Source organism: Antrostomus carolinensis, unplaced genomic scaffold (assembly GCF_000700745.2).
Source record: "Antrostomus carolinensis isolate BGI_N321 unplaced genomic scaffold, ASM70074v2 scaffold2664, whole genome shotgun sequence".
NCBI classification, from domain to species: domain Eukaryota; kingdom Metazoa; phylum Chordata; class Aves; order Caprimulgiformes; family Caprimulgidae; genus Antrostomus; species Antrostomus carolinensis.
In genome coordinates, this window is record NW_010309885.1 from 75,475 (window position 1) to 94,803 (window position 19,329).

The 19,329-nt window shown below is 37.3% G+C and overlaps 1 protein-coding gene across 1 annotated transcript; it reads right to left on the reverse strand.

Moving 5' to 3' along the window:
- Positions 1–462: 462 nt before the first annotated feature.
- Positions 463–18,421, reverse strand: CENPC (centromere protein C; the record flags this gene model as incomplete). The annotated part of the gene is made up of 18 exons (XM_029084549.1): positions 463–535; positions 2,011–2,101; positions 2,588–2,742; positions 3,058–3,153; positions 5,806–5,904; positions 6,705–6,809; positions 8,659–8,727; positions 9,670–9,743; positions 10,991–11,029; positions 11,633–12,318; positions 12,379–12,517; positions 13,173–13,556; positions 14,175–14,378; positions 15,417–15,636; positions 15,740–15,830; positions 16,907–17,004; positions 17,316–17,377; positions 18,375–18,421. Coding segments are annotated over 18 exons (2,732 nt in total), but the record flags the coding sequence as incomplete, so codon positions are not given.
- Between the last annotated feature and the right edge of the window lie 908 nt (positions 18,422–19,329).

Below are 19,329 nucleotides of genomic sequence, written 5' to 3' on the forward strand. Positions count from 1 at the left end.
AACCCGAACAGCATGGTCCTACATTTAAATAGAGATTATTCTAAGCAGTTTGCACCAGGCAGACGTTAAGACTATCAGATGTTAGCTGAAGACATCAAAATTTTTTCAAGTGCTAAGCATCTTGAGGGAGATTAGGCATATAAATACAATTTGGAAAAACAACATGCTTTACCCACAAATCTATACATATATCTTCCTGTCTTTGGATGACACAAGAACGGTAACTGATGCAGAGTGAGGCCCGTCAGCATGTCATTTCAGTATTTCAGTTTGATAGCAAACTACTGAGGTTCTTTTGGGTTTTTTTTTCTTAGTTCTTCTTACGTTGATTTCAGGTGCTCTGTATTAATTTGTAATGTTAAGCTGGGCACACTCAAACACTTTGTGTACGTAAAAAGAACTTCAAAACATACAAAAGCTTGAAAAGTGTTTCAGCGAATGTTTCTGTAGAAAGTCCTTCACCTGTCTTTTTTGAGTTGTGTGAAGAGAAGAACACTTTCTTCATTCAGAAGATTCCGTATGTTATATCCATTTCCTACAAAAAAAAAAAAAAGAGAAAGTTTTCTTTAGAAGCCACCAGTAATTTCTGAAGTCCTGTTCTGTCTTCAGCCAAGTCTATTTTTATTTCATATATTTTAACAGAAGGGATATTAACCCCTAAGCTAGGATGCCATGCTTATAGGCATGTCATTGCATTTCAAAGAGATAACAAGGAATACAGCTAGTGTCATTTATTTTAACCTGTGGTAAGTGCATCTTTCCTGAGAAGATTTTTACTTAAAAGAATGCAACAGGCTTGAGCTCTCAAAACCCACAAGAAAACTTTAAGGTGACTGAATTTACTATCATTTTTTCCTTTAAAAAATCTCAATAAAAACTGCACATGGAAGCTTACCTGCAGATCTTCACCTTAAGATTTACATACTAACATGACCACAAATACAGAAATGTCTAAACAGCACTGAATGTCAGGAATGAGCAGCATCCTACCATTCATATGCAGCCACACTCGATAAATTACAAAAAAATCACCTGACACAATCATTGCAATTGCCCATCCAGGCATAATGAGACAGGCCATCAAGAAGCAGGGAAGAATGGAAATGAAGTACAGATCCTTATGGCCATATGGAACCTTCAGCAGTTTATATAACCTGCTTTCCAAAAAGCAAACTACAAAACTGTCTCTGCAGACCCCTGAACTTTTAAGATTTAAACAAACAAAAAAAGCTTCAAAGCACCAAGCATTAATTAAACAATGATTGTTCAATCAGGACATCATGGTTAAAAGTTAATGGAAAAGCAAGTTGTAGCTTGTCATTTTCTAACCTAGCCCCTTCACAAGAAAGCTGTACAAAAACTCTCCTCAGCTTCACGAACAGCCTGCTTTACAGCAGCTACTCCAAACTCTCCTGACAAGCGTCTTACCCATTGAAGGACAGCTTCCCATATGGAATTCATTCCACTTTTATCTCAGAAGGGCAAAATCAGAGGTGTCTAAATTCTCAAAAACCCACATGAAGTTACAATCCATTCAACAAGACATTCTGCACCTTCTACATATCAAGCACAAAGTGTAAAATATGGTGAACTGATACAAATGGATTTTCATACTTTTATGCAGAAAAAAAAGCAAACAGATGGTGACCAAAACAATTATATCAACTACCACTATATTAAGCTGTCTGTGAAGTTTCCCCAACATTATAGCTAGGGACAGAACCAGAATATCAAGAGAAACTCACTCTTAGAACTTGGTAATGTTATTAAAAACTAACCAACTATGAGGCTGACGCACATAAACAAGCAGTGCTTGCATCACTGCACTGAAAGTTTAGGTCATCAGCCCACATCCACTGTTGGGTTACACTCCTTCCTTCATAACCCTGTACTTTCCTCCTCTCTATTCAAACTTTATCTCTTCCCATCAGTCAGCTCGGTTTTGCTTCCTAGCATGCTAATTCAGTCTCACCCGTCTCCAACAAACTGGTTTTAAACATGTGTGCTTACCTGCTGGAACATAGAAGTAGTCCCCTGTAGTCAGATAATATGATGTCTTATGTAAGGTAACAATAATTTTGCCACAGATAACGTGGAAAACCTTAATGAAAGCCAAAGGGTTCTCAGGTTAGCAATGTTTCCTTTGCAAACATTTAAAAGAAATCATAATCTTTGTTTTGCATACATGTTGTAACAAAGATCAAAAAACAAAGAAGCTCGCAGAGTTGCAACCCTTTTTCCCCACGCTGCTGAAAAATAAGATGTCCAACTCAAAAAGAGGGTGGGGGTCAATTCTATTTATTTGATACTTCTCTCTTGCCTGCAAGATCCAGATAGTGAGCGCAGATGGACATATAGATTTACTGTGAAACAAGCAGGGCAATGTGCATGCAAAGTAACTCTAGCAAGTTTATTTGGTTATAACTGATTTCACACCTGAAATGATTCATTAATGTTTCCTGTATTTATTTGCATTATAGGGGAAAAAAGCCTGAAAAACCTGTCAACTTCATGTGCTACTTCTAACCGTTCTAAGCTTTTCAGTTTACATAGTCCATTCTATAAAAATATGAAAAAGCATACTTACTATTGTATCCATATGGACAAACTGGTGTCCCTTTTCTTTAAATGGTTTCAAAATCAATCTACCAGTGGCAAACGCAGATGTATTCAGATTTTTATATATTTCTACTGATTCATCTTTGAAGAAGCATGAGTGACTGCTTTCAGTGTTAACACATTCTACAAAGAAAGTCCAGGAGATTAACATTATTGCCAACATGTAATCAGACTTATTACTTGCTCAGTAACTATTTATTAAATCATATGGCATTACATATTGTTTCAGTGCAGCACTCCCAAGAGCAAGACTCAATATTTAGCTGAAAAATCGGGACACTTTTTGGTCTCTCCCTCAGAATTTTCTCCAGAAGAGCAAGAATATTTCAGCAGCTCACTTCTTTTTGCCCAATGTGGTATGAACATTTTTTTTCTCTTATCATTCTAAATACTTACCACATAATTCAGAAAGGCCCTTGGTCACATCCCCCAACTCACCCAGAAGTACTTCCTCATTTGTTTCTGGGTCCAGTACAATGGTTGGCTTAGAAGTATCAGCTAAGCTGTGATTCAAATTTGCAGGTATCTCACGTCCTGAGGAGACAAAGAAAATCAAAATAAAAACAGAAAAATAATCACTCTACATTTTAAAAACTTATTTAACCACAACTTTTCCACTATTTCAGATTTCACACATAAGTATTCAAATTTGTTTTATTAAGTGACTGAACAGACTGAATACATTTTCTTCAAATAAAAAGAAATCATCCATAACAATTCTTTTGAAATGTAATTTTAATTGGAATTCTTTCTGTGTGCAATAGATAAAGGCTCTCTAAATCCTAAATAATTTTCCAGGGCAATGCCAACTATTTATCCTGTGCTATTAATGAATAGTATTTACTCAAAAGTATCTGTGTTTTAAGCAAAGTGCTTTTCTAGCAACAGATGCTGAGAGGATATTAAGAGAGGATATAAAATATGTGATGGAAGTATGAAGAACAAGTTTTTCCTTTTACATACTGCTGATGGGCATCAGGAGACTTAAGAGATAAAGTGTTCAAAAGAATAAGCACATGTTCAATTTTCCTTTTCTCAAGAAATACCATTACAGAAATCTCACTGTCAGTTGTAAATCAGAGAACTATTTCTGTAATGAAAAGGATTTTTCCAGAGAAGGAAATAGCCTAAGACTTGATGACAACCTTACACTTTTCAAATAGAAAAGAGATACTGGAGAACATTCATGACAGAATAAATATCCCAAAGCTCCCTTGCAGAACTCTCTTCAGCAGACAATTTTAGCTCCACAGTGCACGGGAAATTTCTTTAAATGCACTCAGAATAAGGACGTTAGAGGCAAGCTATAGCACTTTATAAGCACTCACGGCTGCTTAAATACTCTTATGCCAAGACAGTCAGGGGTAGGCAGAAAGTTACTGTGTTTGAAATAGCTTTGTTCCAAAGAAGCAGCAACAGATGCAACTCTATAGCTATAACCACAGAAATTTTTATCATATCAATAAAATCTAGGACTTTGTCCTAGCAATTCTACACAGCTGACAGTCCTTATATGCATCAGTTAAAATCCAAGGATGCTAGCAAAAGATTATCTCTCAGGATGAATGTCTGTTAAAGAGGAAATCCATCACTTCTAAAAGATAGTTCAAATGCACCTAAAGCAACCAATAATTCTTGTTAAGTTACAGCATGAACAGTCACTACCAACTCAGGTTTACATGGACTGCAAATGATTTAAACATAAGCTGTACTTGGATCAAAGGTTGATCTAGACCAGGATCCTGTCTCCCATCAATGGCCAAAAGCAAGTACCTCTTCCACCTCCAGAAAATGTTTATAATAGAGTAATGGCACGTCCATGGAACACTTCCCACCTCTAACATGGAGCTCACAGAATTTATTTAGAGCTATTATTTAAAGTCTTCTGTGAATTTATCTAGTTCTCGCCTTGAATCTACATAAATGTTTTTATCCACAGCATTCTTGGGCAGGGAACACATAGTGAGAAAAGCCACCTTATTTTCTTTGAAAAACTCAGCTCTCACTATCTTCCTTCCACACCTTCCAATTCTTGTGCTTAAGAGCAAACAAACAAAAAAATCAACAAAACAAACCACAATTTATTTCTATTTCCCTTCTCCTTGCCACTCGTGATTTTATAGGTCCTTCTCACACCTCCGCAGTCCTCTCTTCAAGGCTGAGGAGCCCTCACCATGTAGTTGCTCCTTGTATGGGAGTCCTTCCATGTTCTTGACAAGCTTTCTCTGAACCTTCTCTAGTCCTACTACTTTCTTTTTAAGGTAAGGAATAAAACTTATATGCAACACTCTAGAAAATTATAAATTTGTACCACTGATTGTTTTCTTCCTTATTTCTCCCTGATTTGTTTTAGAACTGTGTCAAGACCACATGACATTTTCCATGTTTGTTAGTATTTGTTTTATATGTTCTGTAACTTCACAGAGAAATGTTTCAGTCTCAAACAAAAGCTCTGGACAGTCCCCATAAAGAAAGGTTCTTTAGCATCAAAACACCTTCCACAGAAAGCACAGCAAAATTAATTTGGTTTTTGGACTTTGAATCTATCTCCCTTTTCTGAGCACTACCTACATATTTATTACCTACTGGCCAAAGAGGCTCTAGCAAAGCTTCCTGTTCCTGTTTGTTTAAAGAGATTTACTGCCCACTTTTGACTACTTTATGCACTGTTCTTAAGGCTCCCTCTTCACCTACCTCATTATGTTTTTGTATTTAAGCTACAATAGCTTGAAACTCTATTGAAAGCATCTGCTGCTTTTTCAGATGTGATATTACAGGTATCAGTAAAATGAACAGGTTTTTATACCTTAACTATTTGTTATGAAACTAAGCACATCAGCATCACTAATCAATGAGTTGAACAAGGACAGAAGCACAGCTTATTTTCTTTAACCTCTGCTTTGAAGGCACCACAACTTTCCTGGGTATGTCCTGTAACTCTTCCTTTCTAATGCTGAGAAGTTAAAAGTTTTTACAATGAGATTATACAGCATTACTATAAATACAATAAGACCAGGTGCTTCCACATCAGATCACATTAATACATTCCATTATAAAATTATTTTCACCCAGACAGAGAATCAAGTTTTTACAGGAGAAAAATCTTACAGCAATAGAGTATCTGATTACAGATTATTTGTATCTTTTCTTTTAAGTATCAAAAGGAAAAAAAGTCTGTCTTCATACTTGTTTCATCTCTCTTCTGCTTGGGACCTCCCCTCCTCTGTCTAATCTTCCTGCGAGGTTCTGTTTCTGGACACACTATTCCACTAATCACAAGCCCTCCTGAAACAAACAAAAGTAAACATAGTTCACTAACTCATAATAACTTTACAAACTTGCACAGCCAACAAGATCTCAGTTGAGAACGTATCTCCTTGATGATGAACTTTTCAGATAGCTCTAGAAAGCCAGAACAAACAAAAAAGCTTTTCAACATCATGTTATTTTGGAGTGCAAAGCAACTTGAGACTTTTTGAAAATAATTTGATCATATTTCAGTCAAAGAACATTTCAGAAAGCCATGGCATGAGAGTCAATTTTTAAGAGAAAATACCAATTTTAGGAATACAAGGAAGTACTATTTTCAAACAGACTGATTAATAAGGAAAGGACCAACTTTGGCTGAATTGTCAGAAAAAATACATGGGAACAAGATATATTCTATCAGGTAGGGAATTTAACACCAAGAGTGGATAAAATACTATAGTATCTGCTCTGGAGAACAATCCCCACACAAAGATAAATGCTCCAATGTATGACCCAGGACGCTGTCTCTTTTTCTGGTTTAATACAGAATCTTTGATGTAATAAACCTACTACTACAGATAAATAATTTTGTTCTTCCCTAAAAGTTAAGGCAACCTGCTCTGCTGATACTATTTCCAGCTGACACAGGAGTATCAGGTGAGAAAAAGACCACATGGAAAGATGACTAAGTAGCTGGAGACCATAAATAATCTAATTTAAAAAAAAGTCTCAAAGTGTCTCAAGTGTCTCAAAGCTTCCATGGTGCAAGATCAACCCACAGATTTTTCTCTATTGCCCTACCAGGAGAAAGCAAATAGGTATTTTGGAACTCGTACCTGAGGGCCTCATCATATAATTTACACGCTCGCCTCGCCAATACTCCAGAGGTCTCAGTCGTATCCTTTTTGTTCGCCGAACGTTAGGTGTGTTGGAAGGCATCACTAATTTAAAGGAGGAAATCAGTCACGTTAGGTACGAAAGGAAATTCAGAGATGGAAAACATTAAATATCCTTTCCTGTTGTTCCATATCAGGAGGTCAGCACTTCCCAGCTTATATTTATATCGCATTGCTACCATGACAGGAAAAGGGAACCAAGTATTGCCAAAAGCCGCCTTTTACATACATCAGTATTTCACTCTCCTGCTTCTTAAACAGTCACTATGCTGACCTTATATTAGGTTTCATTCTATGTATCTTAGTGAATCAGCGAGGTACAGACATTAGGGGCTCAAGCACAAGGAGCAGTTAACATGCTGCAGCTGTGAAGACAAAGCTCTCAAGGCTAAGAAACCTGCCAAATCTAAGGGATTCCATTAGCAACAGTGAAAAGGCACTGCCTTGGTTACGGCAAGAGGAGTAGCAGAGACTGCAGAAGCAGCCCCTCCGCTTCTAGATTCTTAAGTCCCATCTCCAAGGTCCAGAAGAGAAGCACTTTTGCCAATAGATAGCCCACACAGATATTTATCTTCAGACTTACTTACTACATAGTCTCAACTTTCAATTTTTCTAAGCTGCCATGTATGAATACAGTAAGATTTGATTTTTCAGTGTTTGCAAGAAAAAATAAAAGCCCCTTAGGAGTTGAGAGCAAATTAGTTAATAAGGCAGCCAAACACAGCCACTTGCTCACTCTCCCCCACCCCTCCCCCGTCCCCAGGGGATAGGGGAGAGAATTTGAGGGGTAAGGAGACTTGTAGGTTGAGGTAAGAAAAATTTAATAACTGAAATAAAACTAATAATAATATAAAATAGGGAAATGAGTGATACGCAGTGCAACTGCTCACCACCCACTGACCAGGCCTGGCCCATTCCCAGATAATGATCTCAGAGGCTCAAGAATCCCAAAACCAAAACTGCAATCCCAGACGAGTGAAAGTGCATGCAAGAGCCAGAGAGGGAGCAAATACCCACAGGAGAGAGACCCTCATTAATATACTGAATATATTACATTATATATATGATATATCATATATTATATGATATGGAATATCCCACTGGCATATCCAAATACCAGTCTAGCTTATTAATTTAAATATTCCTCATCCTCCTAGACCTTCCGCCTGTAGACTAGCAAAACACAGAGTCCTTCGACTTCCAGCAACAACTGAAAACACTGCTGTGTTATCAACATTTTTCTCATAACAAATCCCACACTGAAACCAAAACACAACACTATTCTAGCTACTAGAAAGAAACCTAGCTCTGTCCCAGCTAAAAAACAGGACAGTCAAGAATAATTTAAATGCTAAATATAAAAATAGTAAATAAAAAAACCTCGTTGAAATAGTTTTTGAAGGTAGACAACTATAGTGTTGCGTATAAAATAATAACAAAGGAAATAAAACCCAATAAAAACAGACTAGTATGGCTCTACCATCGACTGCACGCCCATTGTTCCATCCTATCCGGACTCAGACCACCAGAGAAGGCAGGTTACTTGCACCCTCAGTTACACTGTGTAAAACTAATTCAAACTCTCATTGTTCTCACTGAACTGCAAGCAGTGTCTTGACTCAATATTAAATGAAAACTGGAAGTGTGACAGGTAAAAAGATAATTGCTGAATATAGTAATAAAAAAAAGGAACACTAAAACTTTCTAAAAGTAACTTAAAAATTAGAGCAGGGTTAGAGTAGAACTACAAAGCCTTACCTGTAAATATTTATTAACATATGAACCCATTTCTAGTTGTTTTCCTGTGCCTCCTTCAGCAAAGTTTACATCCAGGTTGGTATTTAATGCGTTTGTATTTATGCACTTATGTTAAGATATGTTAAAATAACCTCACCTATTTTATGCCTTGCTTTGTTGTTTGACAACAGATCTCTTAGATGACGATTCAAGTCTTCAGAATTATCTGAAAATAAATTCAAAAAACCACCACCATAGACATTTACCATGCCTGACTTTCATTCAATATACCCACTAGAAACAACCAATGGTAACACAAGCAGAAGTCCCACTCTTCTTCCCACTAACATTTTCATCTTTCATCATGTTAGTTCCCATGTTAGTGGGAACATTTTCATCTTTAAACATACATGAAACCGATGCAGAGAAACAGTACATGTAAATAGTTTTTAAACAGTGTAAGCTTGAAAATTACATGAAAACAATACATTCCTCAGACCCATCCTCTGATAAAACAGACATTGGCAAATTATAACTACGTGTATAATTTTATTGATCAAAGTGCAAGGTCATTTGGCTTTACATTACCCAAGTCTAACTTTAGTAGAAGCTTCTTACCAGAACACACACAAAACTAGGTCTCCGAGGAAAGCGTTGTATGAACTAATAACATTCACAACTGGCTCTAAAATACTAACAAAAAGACTCTCTGTCCCCAAGTCTCATATTCATTATGACAATACCTGCAACTTGTATGGGGAAACTTAAGAGAAAATTAAATATTTTTAAGCAAACAGGCCACAATTCCATAGGGCTGTACAATTTGGTCTAGTGGGGCCTGAAGTGATCGTCTATAGTATCATCACACAGCAACACACCAAACTGGTACAAACTGAGTCCGCAAAATTTGTGCAAAGTATTTTGGAAGGATAACTTTATCCTGGCAGGTTTGATGCCAAACCACGCAGTGCTTGTCCTTCCAAAGCTAATACAATGTAAAGCTGGCACACTGTATCACGTACTTGGGCAGAAATGTGACCACAGCCAACACAATCTGCATTTCTTATTCTGGACAAGCAGAATACAACAGAGGCTACTGTACCATCAATTACAGCTTATAAGAAGCTTATACATAAAATGTAAGAAAATATCAAACTTTAAACATTACCTGAAGATGTATTATCCTGTTCACTAGACCGACTTCTGGAAGCAAATTTATCACAATGTTCTAGAACAGGCCCACTGCAAAGAGAAAAAAAATACGCTTGCTTGAATACGTTAAATGTCAAAGGAACGTTACAGCACTACCAAGAATGGCAAATTTAAGTTTTTTTCAGAACATGTGGAGTGGATTTTCTTTGCTTTCTAAACATCTGTCTGTACCAATCGGACACTGAAGCAAATGACTAGTTAGGAATCACAGGTCTGAAATTCATCAGTGGTCCCTCTACTCACTCATCAGGCAAACTAGTGTGCACACCTTCTCTCTAAACAAGTTTCCCAAATACCTTGAAACTACCTTTTCTTTTTCCTGCCTTCCAGAAGAGAGACTTTCTCCTCTCCTCTGTAGCATTACCTTTCAAACAATTTTCCATAGACCATGATTACAGAAGTGCTTTTAAGAAACGTTCTGGATACCGTAAGGAAAGGACAGTGAAATAGTTTGTAAATTGTAATTTGTATCCTGTCATAGAATCTTCCTCATAAAATTACAATAATTACAATAATTAACATGTATGTAACTCCGCCAGACATCCTCTAGCAAAAAAATCACTTACAACAGGACTTCTCTTACAATCTTAGCAGTAGGACCCCTGGCCTTTCCTCCTTCTCCCATCAGTGGCTGCGCTTCACTGCTTTTACCATGCCAATGAAGTTCGGCTGTGACCCACCTAAACTCCAAATGATGCATTTCAATGATAAATTAGCAAACCTACACTACAAATTTGTCCAATTAAGTCTGCAGTAGGCTCACTTATAATAAAAAAAATAAAAATTTTGGTAGCTACAACATAAGAATTTAATAAATTCACAGACTGCCACTCCTGTTTGCTTTGTGTTAAGTTCCCATCCAATGAAGAAGATACGTGCATATCTATGTGCACAAACGTTTGAGTTTGGATTGCAGATACAGTTCTATACGTAACAGCAATTTTATTAGAACAATTGTCGTTATTTCTAGGAGCACTGGTATTTCTGTTTGAAAAAATCACACACTAAAGTGAAAGCAAGCCTCAAAGGAAAAAAAAAAAATAAATCCCCAAGAGCAGGAAACCTATTATGACCCCTTATTCATGACAGGAAGAAGAATTTTATTAATTTATTAAATGTATCAGTACAGTATTTAAACACCTCAGACATGAATCACAATCCCTGTTCCACTAGGTTCCCTGCTATCAGAATGCAGCAGTAGCACCAAACAGCTGGTCTGTCTCAGTGGGGCAGAAGTGGGATTAAATGCAAGTTTTACAGACAACTCAGGAAATTACCTTTCATGTTCCACAGCCTTCTCAACTGCAAAGGAATCTCTAGAAAAAAAAAAAAAATATTATTACATTATGTCAGTTTTATTTACTGAAAGGTAAATAGGTCGATAATTCTATGTACTGAACAGAACCATAAAAAAGACTTTTTAAAAAAAAATTAAAAAGCAATGCAAAGAACAGTGATTAAAAACTCAGACTGGTTAAAGAAACTTTCTCTTTTGATTACCAATCATTAGTAAAGTCACTCCCACAAAAATAAATATATCTGAAGAACTAATCACTGTATTTTCTCAATTTATAAACAAAGAAACAAACCTGACAGTGAAGTTACTCTACAGGTGGTGGGGTTGTGTGTGCATATGTGTCTTTTTTTTGTTCTTAAACTGGATCTGCCACTCAAGTCTCAAAAGAACACTTTAAAAATTCCAGCACAAGTTTCCTTATGTAGAAGCAGACACAAGATTTGGCACTCACCCGTGAGAACAGGTTGTTGATTTGCACCACTTGGTTTCTCTATTAGCTATTCAACCAGTCTGAAACTGTCACATAGTTCAATTGGGCCATTATTGTTTAAAAGTTAACAAGATGTGTTTAATTACCTACCAAGTTATACCACACTTGTAAGGAATTACATAAAAAGCTTACTGTAGTCCACGTTGTGCGTTACGTTTTCTTTTGTTACTTTTTATTTTCACATCTGATAACTTCTGTTTTTTTCTTGCCACGTCCTGTACAGAAGAGTTGTCAGAATCCATTTGAGACTCGGTGTCCTCAGGGTTCGAGCAAACACCTTCACTAGTTCTGCGATGAATCTTTTGGCCTTTCTTCCCTGGAGACTCAGCTGACAATCGCTTCTTTTCAGAATGCTTCACGCTCTCTAAGAGATGCTGCAGTGCTTTTACAGGAGTTTTGTTATTTGCACCACTAAGTGACTCCAATGTGTGCAATACATTTTTAGGCTTTTCAGATTTAGCCAACTTCACAGAAGTCTGTAATTTCTGATGCAGGGGCGAGGTAAACACCTCATTCAAATTCACAGGCTCTCTTTCAAGCTCTTCTTCAGCAGGTTCACTGTCAGAACTCTCCTCTCTTTGTAACTGAGGCTTTTTATTACCACTTTTCTTGCCAGATTTTTTAAGCTGCTTCTTCGGACTTTCTGCCAGTCTCTTAGGCACTGTATCTTTTGGAAGTTTCTGCTTAGTAGTTTGTTTCTTGTGAACAGAATGCCACAACTGCAGATACTTGGAAGACTTGATATTCTTTTTTGGAGACACAGTCTGCTCTTCCTGATGCCCAGATGAGGACACAGGTGAATCCTTGCTTGGCATCACCTTTGTTTTACATTGTTCTGCATCAGATGAGGGCACAGGTGAATCTTTACTTGGCATCACCTTTGTTTTACAATGTTCTGCATCAGATGCTTCTGTTTCCAGTCCAGACCATGACAACATCAGTTCTTCGGCTTCTGGTTTCCAGGATGTGTCCTTACACTGGTTTGGAGAGCCTTGCTGAGGTGTATCCTTTTTAGCCCTTCCTATCAATACACAAAACACTTTGACATTAATATCTTTTCCCATTAAACATGAAGATACATGTTGACATCTGAATGCATAAAAATAAACCAAAGAATAAATTTTTTAAAAAAGTATTACAAAACCAGACTTTTCCCTGATGATTAAAAGGAGGCTTTCTCTGAACTATAGTGTATGAAAAACTCAAACCAGAATTTTTGGTGTACTTCCAGTATTTCCTAGCAGAAAAAAGGGCATAAATATTACATTCAATATGCTTTCCAGTTTTCAGTGCTTCCTGCTACAAAACCCTCCTCAAATAATCCCTAAAAACTGATCCCCTCCAGTTCAAAGCACATAACCTCCTTTCTACAGAGAAAGGAGCAAAAGTCTGTGGGTATCTACCTTCTTTGTCTGCTCATAAGAAAAGGCGATATTGCTAACTTAATTTTTAATGTCCTAACAGGAAACGCTGTGGGGGCAGGGTGGCAAGGAGTGAAGACATTCTGTCTCACCGCCTTATATACACCCAAACCACCTAACTGTGCATCTGAAGCATCAATTAGGAATCCATTTGTGTCTCCCATCTACTTTAACCTTATTTCCCAATAAACTACCACAAAAAATCCAGTAACATGACCTGGAAGGAGAAGTCTGAAGAGCTGTTCAATAACTTACCCATGTAAGTACTGTTTTGCCTTCGAGATTTGAGGACCTCTCCTTCACTGCTAGAGACTGGATCTAATTCTGATGTTCCTCTGAACTCATGTACTCTGACATCCAAATCATCCGCTTTCTTTTTAGTAAGTGCTTCAACGTGTATTTTTCTGTTCTTGCCTTTCTTACTCTCCGTCTTCTCCTTTCCAGAGGGCTGAGCTTTAGAAACAGGAGTTGCAGAGCCATCTTTTTTTGATTTTCTGTTTTTATGGGGTATTGAAAACCAAGAATTAAAAGATACACCATCTGATTCATCAATTAAAAATTCACATTCATTTTCTATTTCTGTATCTTGATCTTTCACAGGAGGAGGTGATGGCGGTGATATTGAGGCTGAGTACCTAAAGAAAGGAGGGACAAAGTATTCACATCATTTAGGGGGGAAAAAAAAGTGACTTTCAAGCTTGCCAACCTAGTGGTGACTCTAGAACACCTAAACACACTACAGGACATTCCTCGGAAGAATTATTGTAAAGTTCATCATTCACTGCCCTTCAGCTTCCAAAAAGAGCGCAAGGCTTGCTTCTCCTTGCTTTGACCTCGTATTTACACCTCCTTCTTTCTCAGATTCTGGATAGTCAACTTCATATCTAACCAGCCAGATCCATTATTAGTTCTGAAAAAAGACTGCTTGATCACTGCTAACTTCGGAATCATGTAAGGTTTTCCTGAATCCTCCAGCCTATCCATCAAAACATCTCAGGCTCAATCTGAAACCCTATTCAACAGCTACATGCTATTTTAGTGGCAGACAAAAACAGCAGCAGTGTTAGATCCTAACAGCACAAAACTTTGAAACAACTATTCAAACTCTTTCTCAAGTGGCATTTTTCAGTAATGTTGCACTATCCCAAAACATCCTCCCAGACCATTTTTACAGAAAAAAGGATGTTTCTCCAGTACTCAGGACTAGGTTATTTTACTAGCAATTATGTTCCATATTAAGCCTCAAAACAAACCTTTTTCCAAGCGTTCCTTTTGCTACAGCTGCTACAATGACTGAAGAGAAAGACTTCTCTTTCTGTACAGAAGATGTAGCAATACGTTCTGCTCCTTGCACAAGAACAACCTGCTCATCCCTCCCAGTCCGAGGTCCTGCCAGATTTTCAACTTCCACCTGGCTCTTCACTGCAGCAGGAGTATTTTGGTCATCAAAGTGTAATCTGTGTATGAGAAACAGCATTCAGATATGACCCTATGAATCCTGAGTGCACATTAAAGTATCGTGTGGATGGACAGATGCTCTCATTTTCTCCTGCTGACAGTGTCTCACTTCTTACGCATGAGCTTCCACTTGGTAATTTGCTGGAACACAGGTTAACGGTGCTTCCCAGCACAGTAGCAGGTGTCATGGGGTCAGTTTGTGACTCTTGATCAAAAGTGAGAGCTTGCATGAGCTTCTACTTGGTAATTTGCTGGAACACAGGTTAACAGTACTTCCCAGCACAGTAGCAGGTGTCCAAATCAATGAGGCAACATGGGGCCAGTTTGTGACTCTTGATCAAAAGTGAGAGCTGCTCAGCAAGAGAAATTCCTAATTTTAGGAGAATGTGCTTCAGAAATTGGCAGGTTTCCTAGACCCTAGGAGCACTCTCTTCTCAATCTCACTCCACCAATGGGAGTCAATGGGATCAGTGTCAGTCCCTCCCTATGATCTACCCCAGCGATTCATTCCTCCAGGAAAGCAAAACTGTGGCTGGGACCACTGGCCACTATGGCAGCTGGGCTTCAAGTTTTCCAAAGAGGAGACAGTGATCACAACTGAAGTTGCTCTACTTTGTATAAAACATTTGTATATTCAGAGTGAGAGGAATAATGACTGCTCATCTCTGCTTTAACAAATTTTTTATTAACTTTAAACATCAACACTGCCAATAGGATTCACTGAAAAAGGACAGACTATCTGAGAAGCTGATAATGTGGGGCATTTTCCTGCAAAAAAAAGGAGTTCAAATCTATTCCAACAGGCTTCCTGCACTTGAGTACTGCACTTCTGGGATTTAACCCTTATCATCTGAATATTTAATAAAAGACAATTCTGGTCTTTCTAAACCCAGATATGGACATTTTCTAAAAAGCCTGGAATTATTTTTTATAAGTTCACAATCCAAGCTCATAAATGACTGAAACCACGATGTCAATTTACTCTAAGGAGTGGGTGGGAACATCACACCACCACCACCAGGTTCAGCTCTACTTACTTATGCACAGGAGAACTTTTCAATTCCTCCACAAGAAGAGGTGATCCAACAGACCCATAATCATCCTCAGGTTCCGGAGACATGGAAGGACTTTTGCATAGTGTTTCAAGATTTTTTAATATATTATTTGTTTCTTTTTCAGACACAGGAGATTTTGGTTTTTTAGAATCAGCTAGGTAATCACGTACTGCAGGCTGCAGGGGCGATTCATGTGACCATCCTGCCATACAGATAGAATGGGTTTAATTCTTCTACTCAAAACCTTAAAAAATCCCAAGAAATAGTAAGTCAAAAAAACTTAATTCAATAATAGTGCTACCAACCTCTGCTGTTGACTGGTTTTAGTGGTGATGCAGGTAAGGATTCTGCAGAATTACAGGCTCTTTTCACAGAGTTAATTAACCCTGCCTTTTGCTGTCAGTCAATAATGAATAATGAGACAAAGCAATAGTGTTTTGTCAGGAATATGAATTTCTACAGAACACAGTATATTTTCCTTCCCTTAATTCTTACTCATTCAGTTCTATTTTAACTAAACACTTCCATTTTCTATCACATAAGACTTTCTAAACTAACTGTAAATTTCAAACAACAGGTAAAACAGTGTGTAAAGTAAAAATCAATTTGCAGCTTTGAACAGACATCCAACTAGTCCACAGGCAAGCTATTTACTCTTTTCATTAGAATGAATTAAATTTAAGCAATTTAATTCACCTTTATTAAGTCAGAATGAGGTTTTCCAAGAATTACTTTGAGATTATACAGTATTCTAACATCAGACTAAAGTAAACAAACACTTATAAGGATGCCTGTTTTCAACACTGCCATTAATAGAATATCCCATTTTTACAAAAAACTACCAGAATCAAAATATTAAAACTACATATACAAACTAGATTATTGGCATCATTCTCTCAGACAGCACATTAACAAGTCCTTCAATTTGTTTGCACTCTTCAACTAAGTTATAGACACACCAAGTTATTGTAGAGATAACAGTTGTTTATCAGGAGTTGACAAGCTGCAACAAATATTCATACAAGAATCATCTTTCAATTTTACTGTCCATTGAACAGTTAAGAACTGTGTCCATATATGTGGCAAAGTGACTGAAACCAACCCCAATGGAGTGAGTCACAGAGCCATACCCACCACCAGTTATAAGGCAGTGTGCTTCAACCTGAGACCATGAGAAATTTAACTATCCTGGATAAAAAGCTGGAAAAGCTTTCATTAGCAAAACCACAAGAAAATAAGCTATTAAATAAATCTAGTTACAGAATATTTAACATTAGAGCACAGCAAAAAAACCCCAAAACACTCCCAACAACTATTACATTAGGTTAAATTATAGCCTGTGTACTAATACAAGTGACACATGGAGCTTATCCATTCAACACTCATACAGAATTAAATCCTACAGAACTAAACTTGTACCCAGGTGAAACTGCACCCAACGCTACGCTGTGACACTGCCATAACTAACTTACCCTTTGGCTCTGTACTGAAGTCCCCTTTGCATTTCTGTCAACAGGAGTTGAGCTACAGATTGCACTTGGAGAGCTTATTGTAAGATCATTTTCACAATCTATTAAGAAAAAACTATAAATAAGGGATTTTTGGAATTGTCCAGGTTTCATTTATTTTAACAAGTTGCTAAGGCTCATTAAAGTCATGTAAATCCAAACAAGAAAGAAACCAGCTACTTGAAAAAAAGATTACCTTTATAAGACAGCTAAGACACAATTTTAAACAGTGGAGAAGAGGGTGCTTTTAAAGACTGTGAGACTTTATCCATTTTATGTCTATTTTTAAATTCTATTTATTTATTACTAAATATAATACAAGGAAGATTTTTTTTCTTTAACCAGAAAAGCAAAACACCAAGTAAAAGCTTACTTTCAAAACAATCATATATGGTTTTCAGTATGTCTTCACCTGGCCGTACATCAAACTTATTTCTAGAAAGAAAAGGGGGGAAAAAAGATATTTTCAATTAAAAATACTAAATGTTCCTATCCCAGCAATATAAAAGTAGTGAAGCTCTTACTGCTTTTTTAGATTGTTATTTCCACTAGTGTCAACTTGAATATATTTTACCTACCATTTTGATGCACAGATAGCTGCAAAGAAACTTGTCCAAATAAGGACTGCAAGAAGAAAAGCTCCACTGTCACATACAACAACTATTGCAACAGCCCTCAGGTGAACGTGCTCCGGGATGAACAGAGATTCTCGCTTGAAATCATTTATTAAAAAAATCAGTCCTCAAGTAATGCTGCCTGCACAGTGATCCAGTCTCAGCAGGCCCAGAAATGAAGGCTGCACATCTATCCCTTCATACAAGGAGTCACCCTCTGCTTCTCCTTCTAGCACTTATCCACGGTTATTCTGTGCTTCTACAGAAGTTTCAGCAGCAAGAATTGGCTTGAGGTATCAAATCCATAAGCAAGTGAACAGTTCAGCTGCTTGGATCACTATTTCAAACCTCCTCAGAAAAGCCATGAAGTATTTATCCATTAATTATTATTATATGCCTTTACAAACAGTTTATTTGGTAAGCCCATTAAATGCATGTCCAAAAATGGATTCCACTAAAAAAAAAAAAAAAAAAAAAAAAAAAAACTTGTGGACTTCTGACAGCATGGGCTTCATTTCTCTACCTCCTGAAAGGCAAAATGTTTGCACAGACTAGTGCTTCCATGCTCAGGCAGCATAGTGAGGGGTACAGCTACACCCCAGTCTGCTGCCTCAGCAGAGGAGTACAGAGGAAATCCTTGGGGTTTTGTCCCCCAGCACAATTTGCTCCTCCCACCACTAAGAAATACAAGACGTTTGTGAAACATCATGTGATCAGTTTAATAAGGTACACCAAATAGACATTAAGCTCTCAGACATAAATCAACATAAGTTTTCCAAACAATCGTATCTAAGAATAAAATTTTAAATGTAAATTACCCTCCTCTGTGGCAGAATCTTGTTCTGTAGTCTTTTTTGAAATTATTCTGAAAAGAAGTAAGAATCAGTTTTTACTAAGCATGGTGACACTCAACAGAAAAACAACCAATCTCCTGTTTCTCACGTAAGTCTTGAGGATGCTCAGTTCATTTGAAACTAGTGGGAGTTACTGCATCCCTGTTTTTCCTAACATGCTGTGGTAGCTGGAACCCCTAACAACTGCCAGAAATTCAGCTTTCCTGAAGAACTATCAAGCATCTGTTGCATTTAAAGTTAGAGAGACTTACAGGAGACTTACATGACAGAAATCACAGAGAATCTGGAGAGAAGGATTTGGTTAAAATTTCTGTGATGACTAAGAAATTAATCTCTTAAGTAAGAAAAAGGAATGAACCACCACAAAGCAAGCCAGGACATAACCTTACAACACATCTGCTGCTCTGTGAGAACTGCTCACACAGAGATTCTTACCCTGTGTTTATCATAGGCGAGATCATGCTCACAGGCAGTGAGAGCACATCAGCTGTTCCCTGATAAAACTAAGGTCTGCATTAACTCCCAGCACTTCTTCATGCACTTGAACCCCAAGTATATGTCATTCAAACAGCAGACATGACTCCAGTCATCTATTATCGCAACTATAGTAGCAATAATTCAAACAACATCATATTATTAGTGTTACTTTCTATGCCAACAAGTTAAATAAAGCCTACTGAGCTGGGAACAGGCAAAGACAGTAGAAGATAAAAACAGGAAGGGAGAGCAAGTCAGGAAAAATTAAAGAGCTACACAGAATGCATTTTTTCACCAATGTGACAAGAAAATGTGACATCAAAAAACTTCTAAATGTTTAGCTGAAAAACAATTATGACAACTTCTTCATTTGTGTAAACTGGAATAGAGTGAGTATGTGCAGCGTGGAGATTATCTAATCCCAACACAACAGAATCCAGCA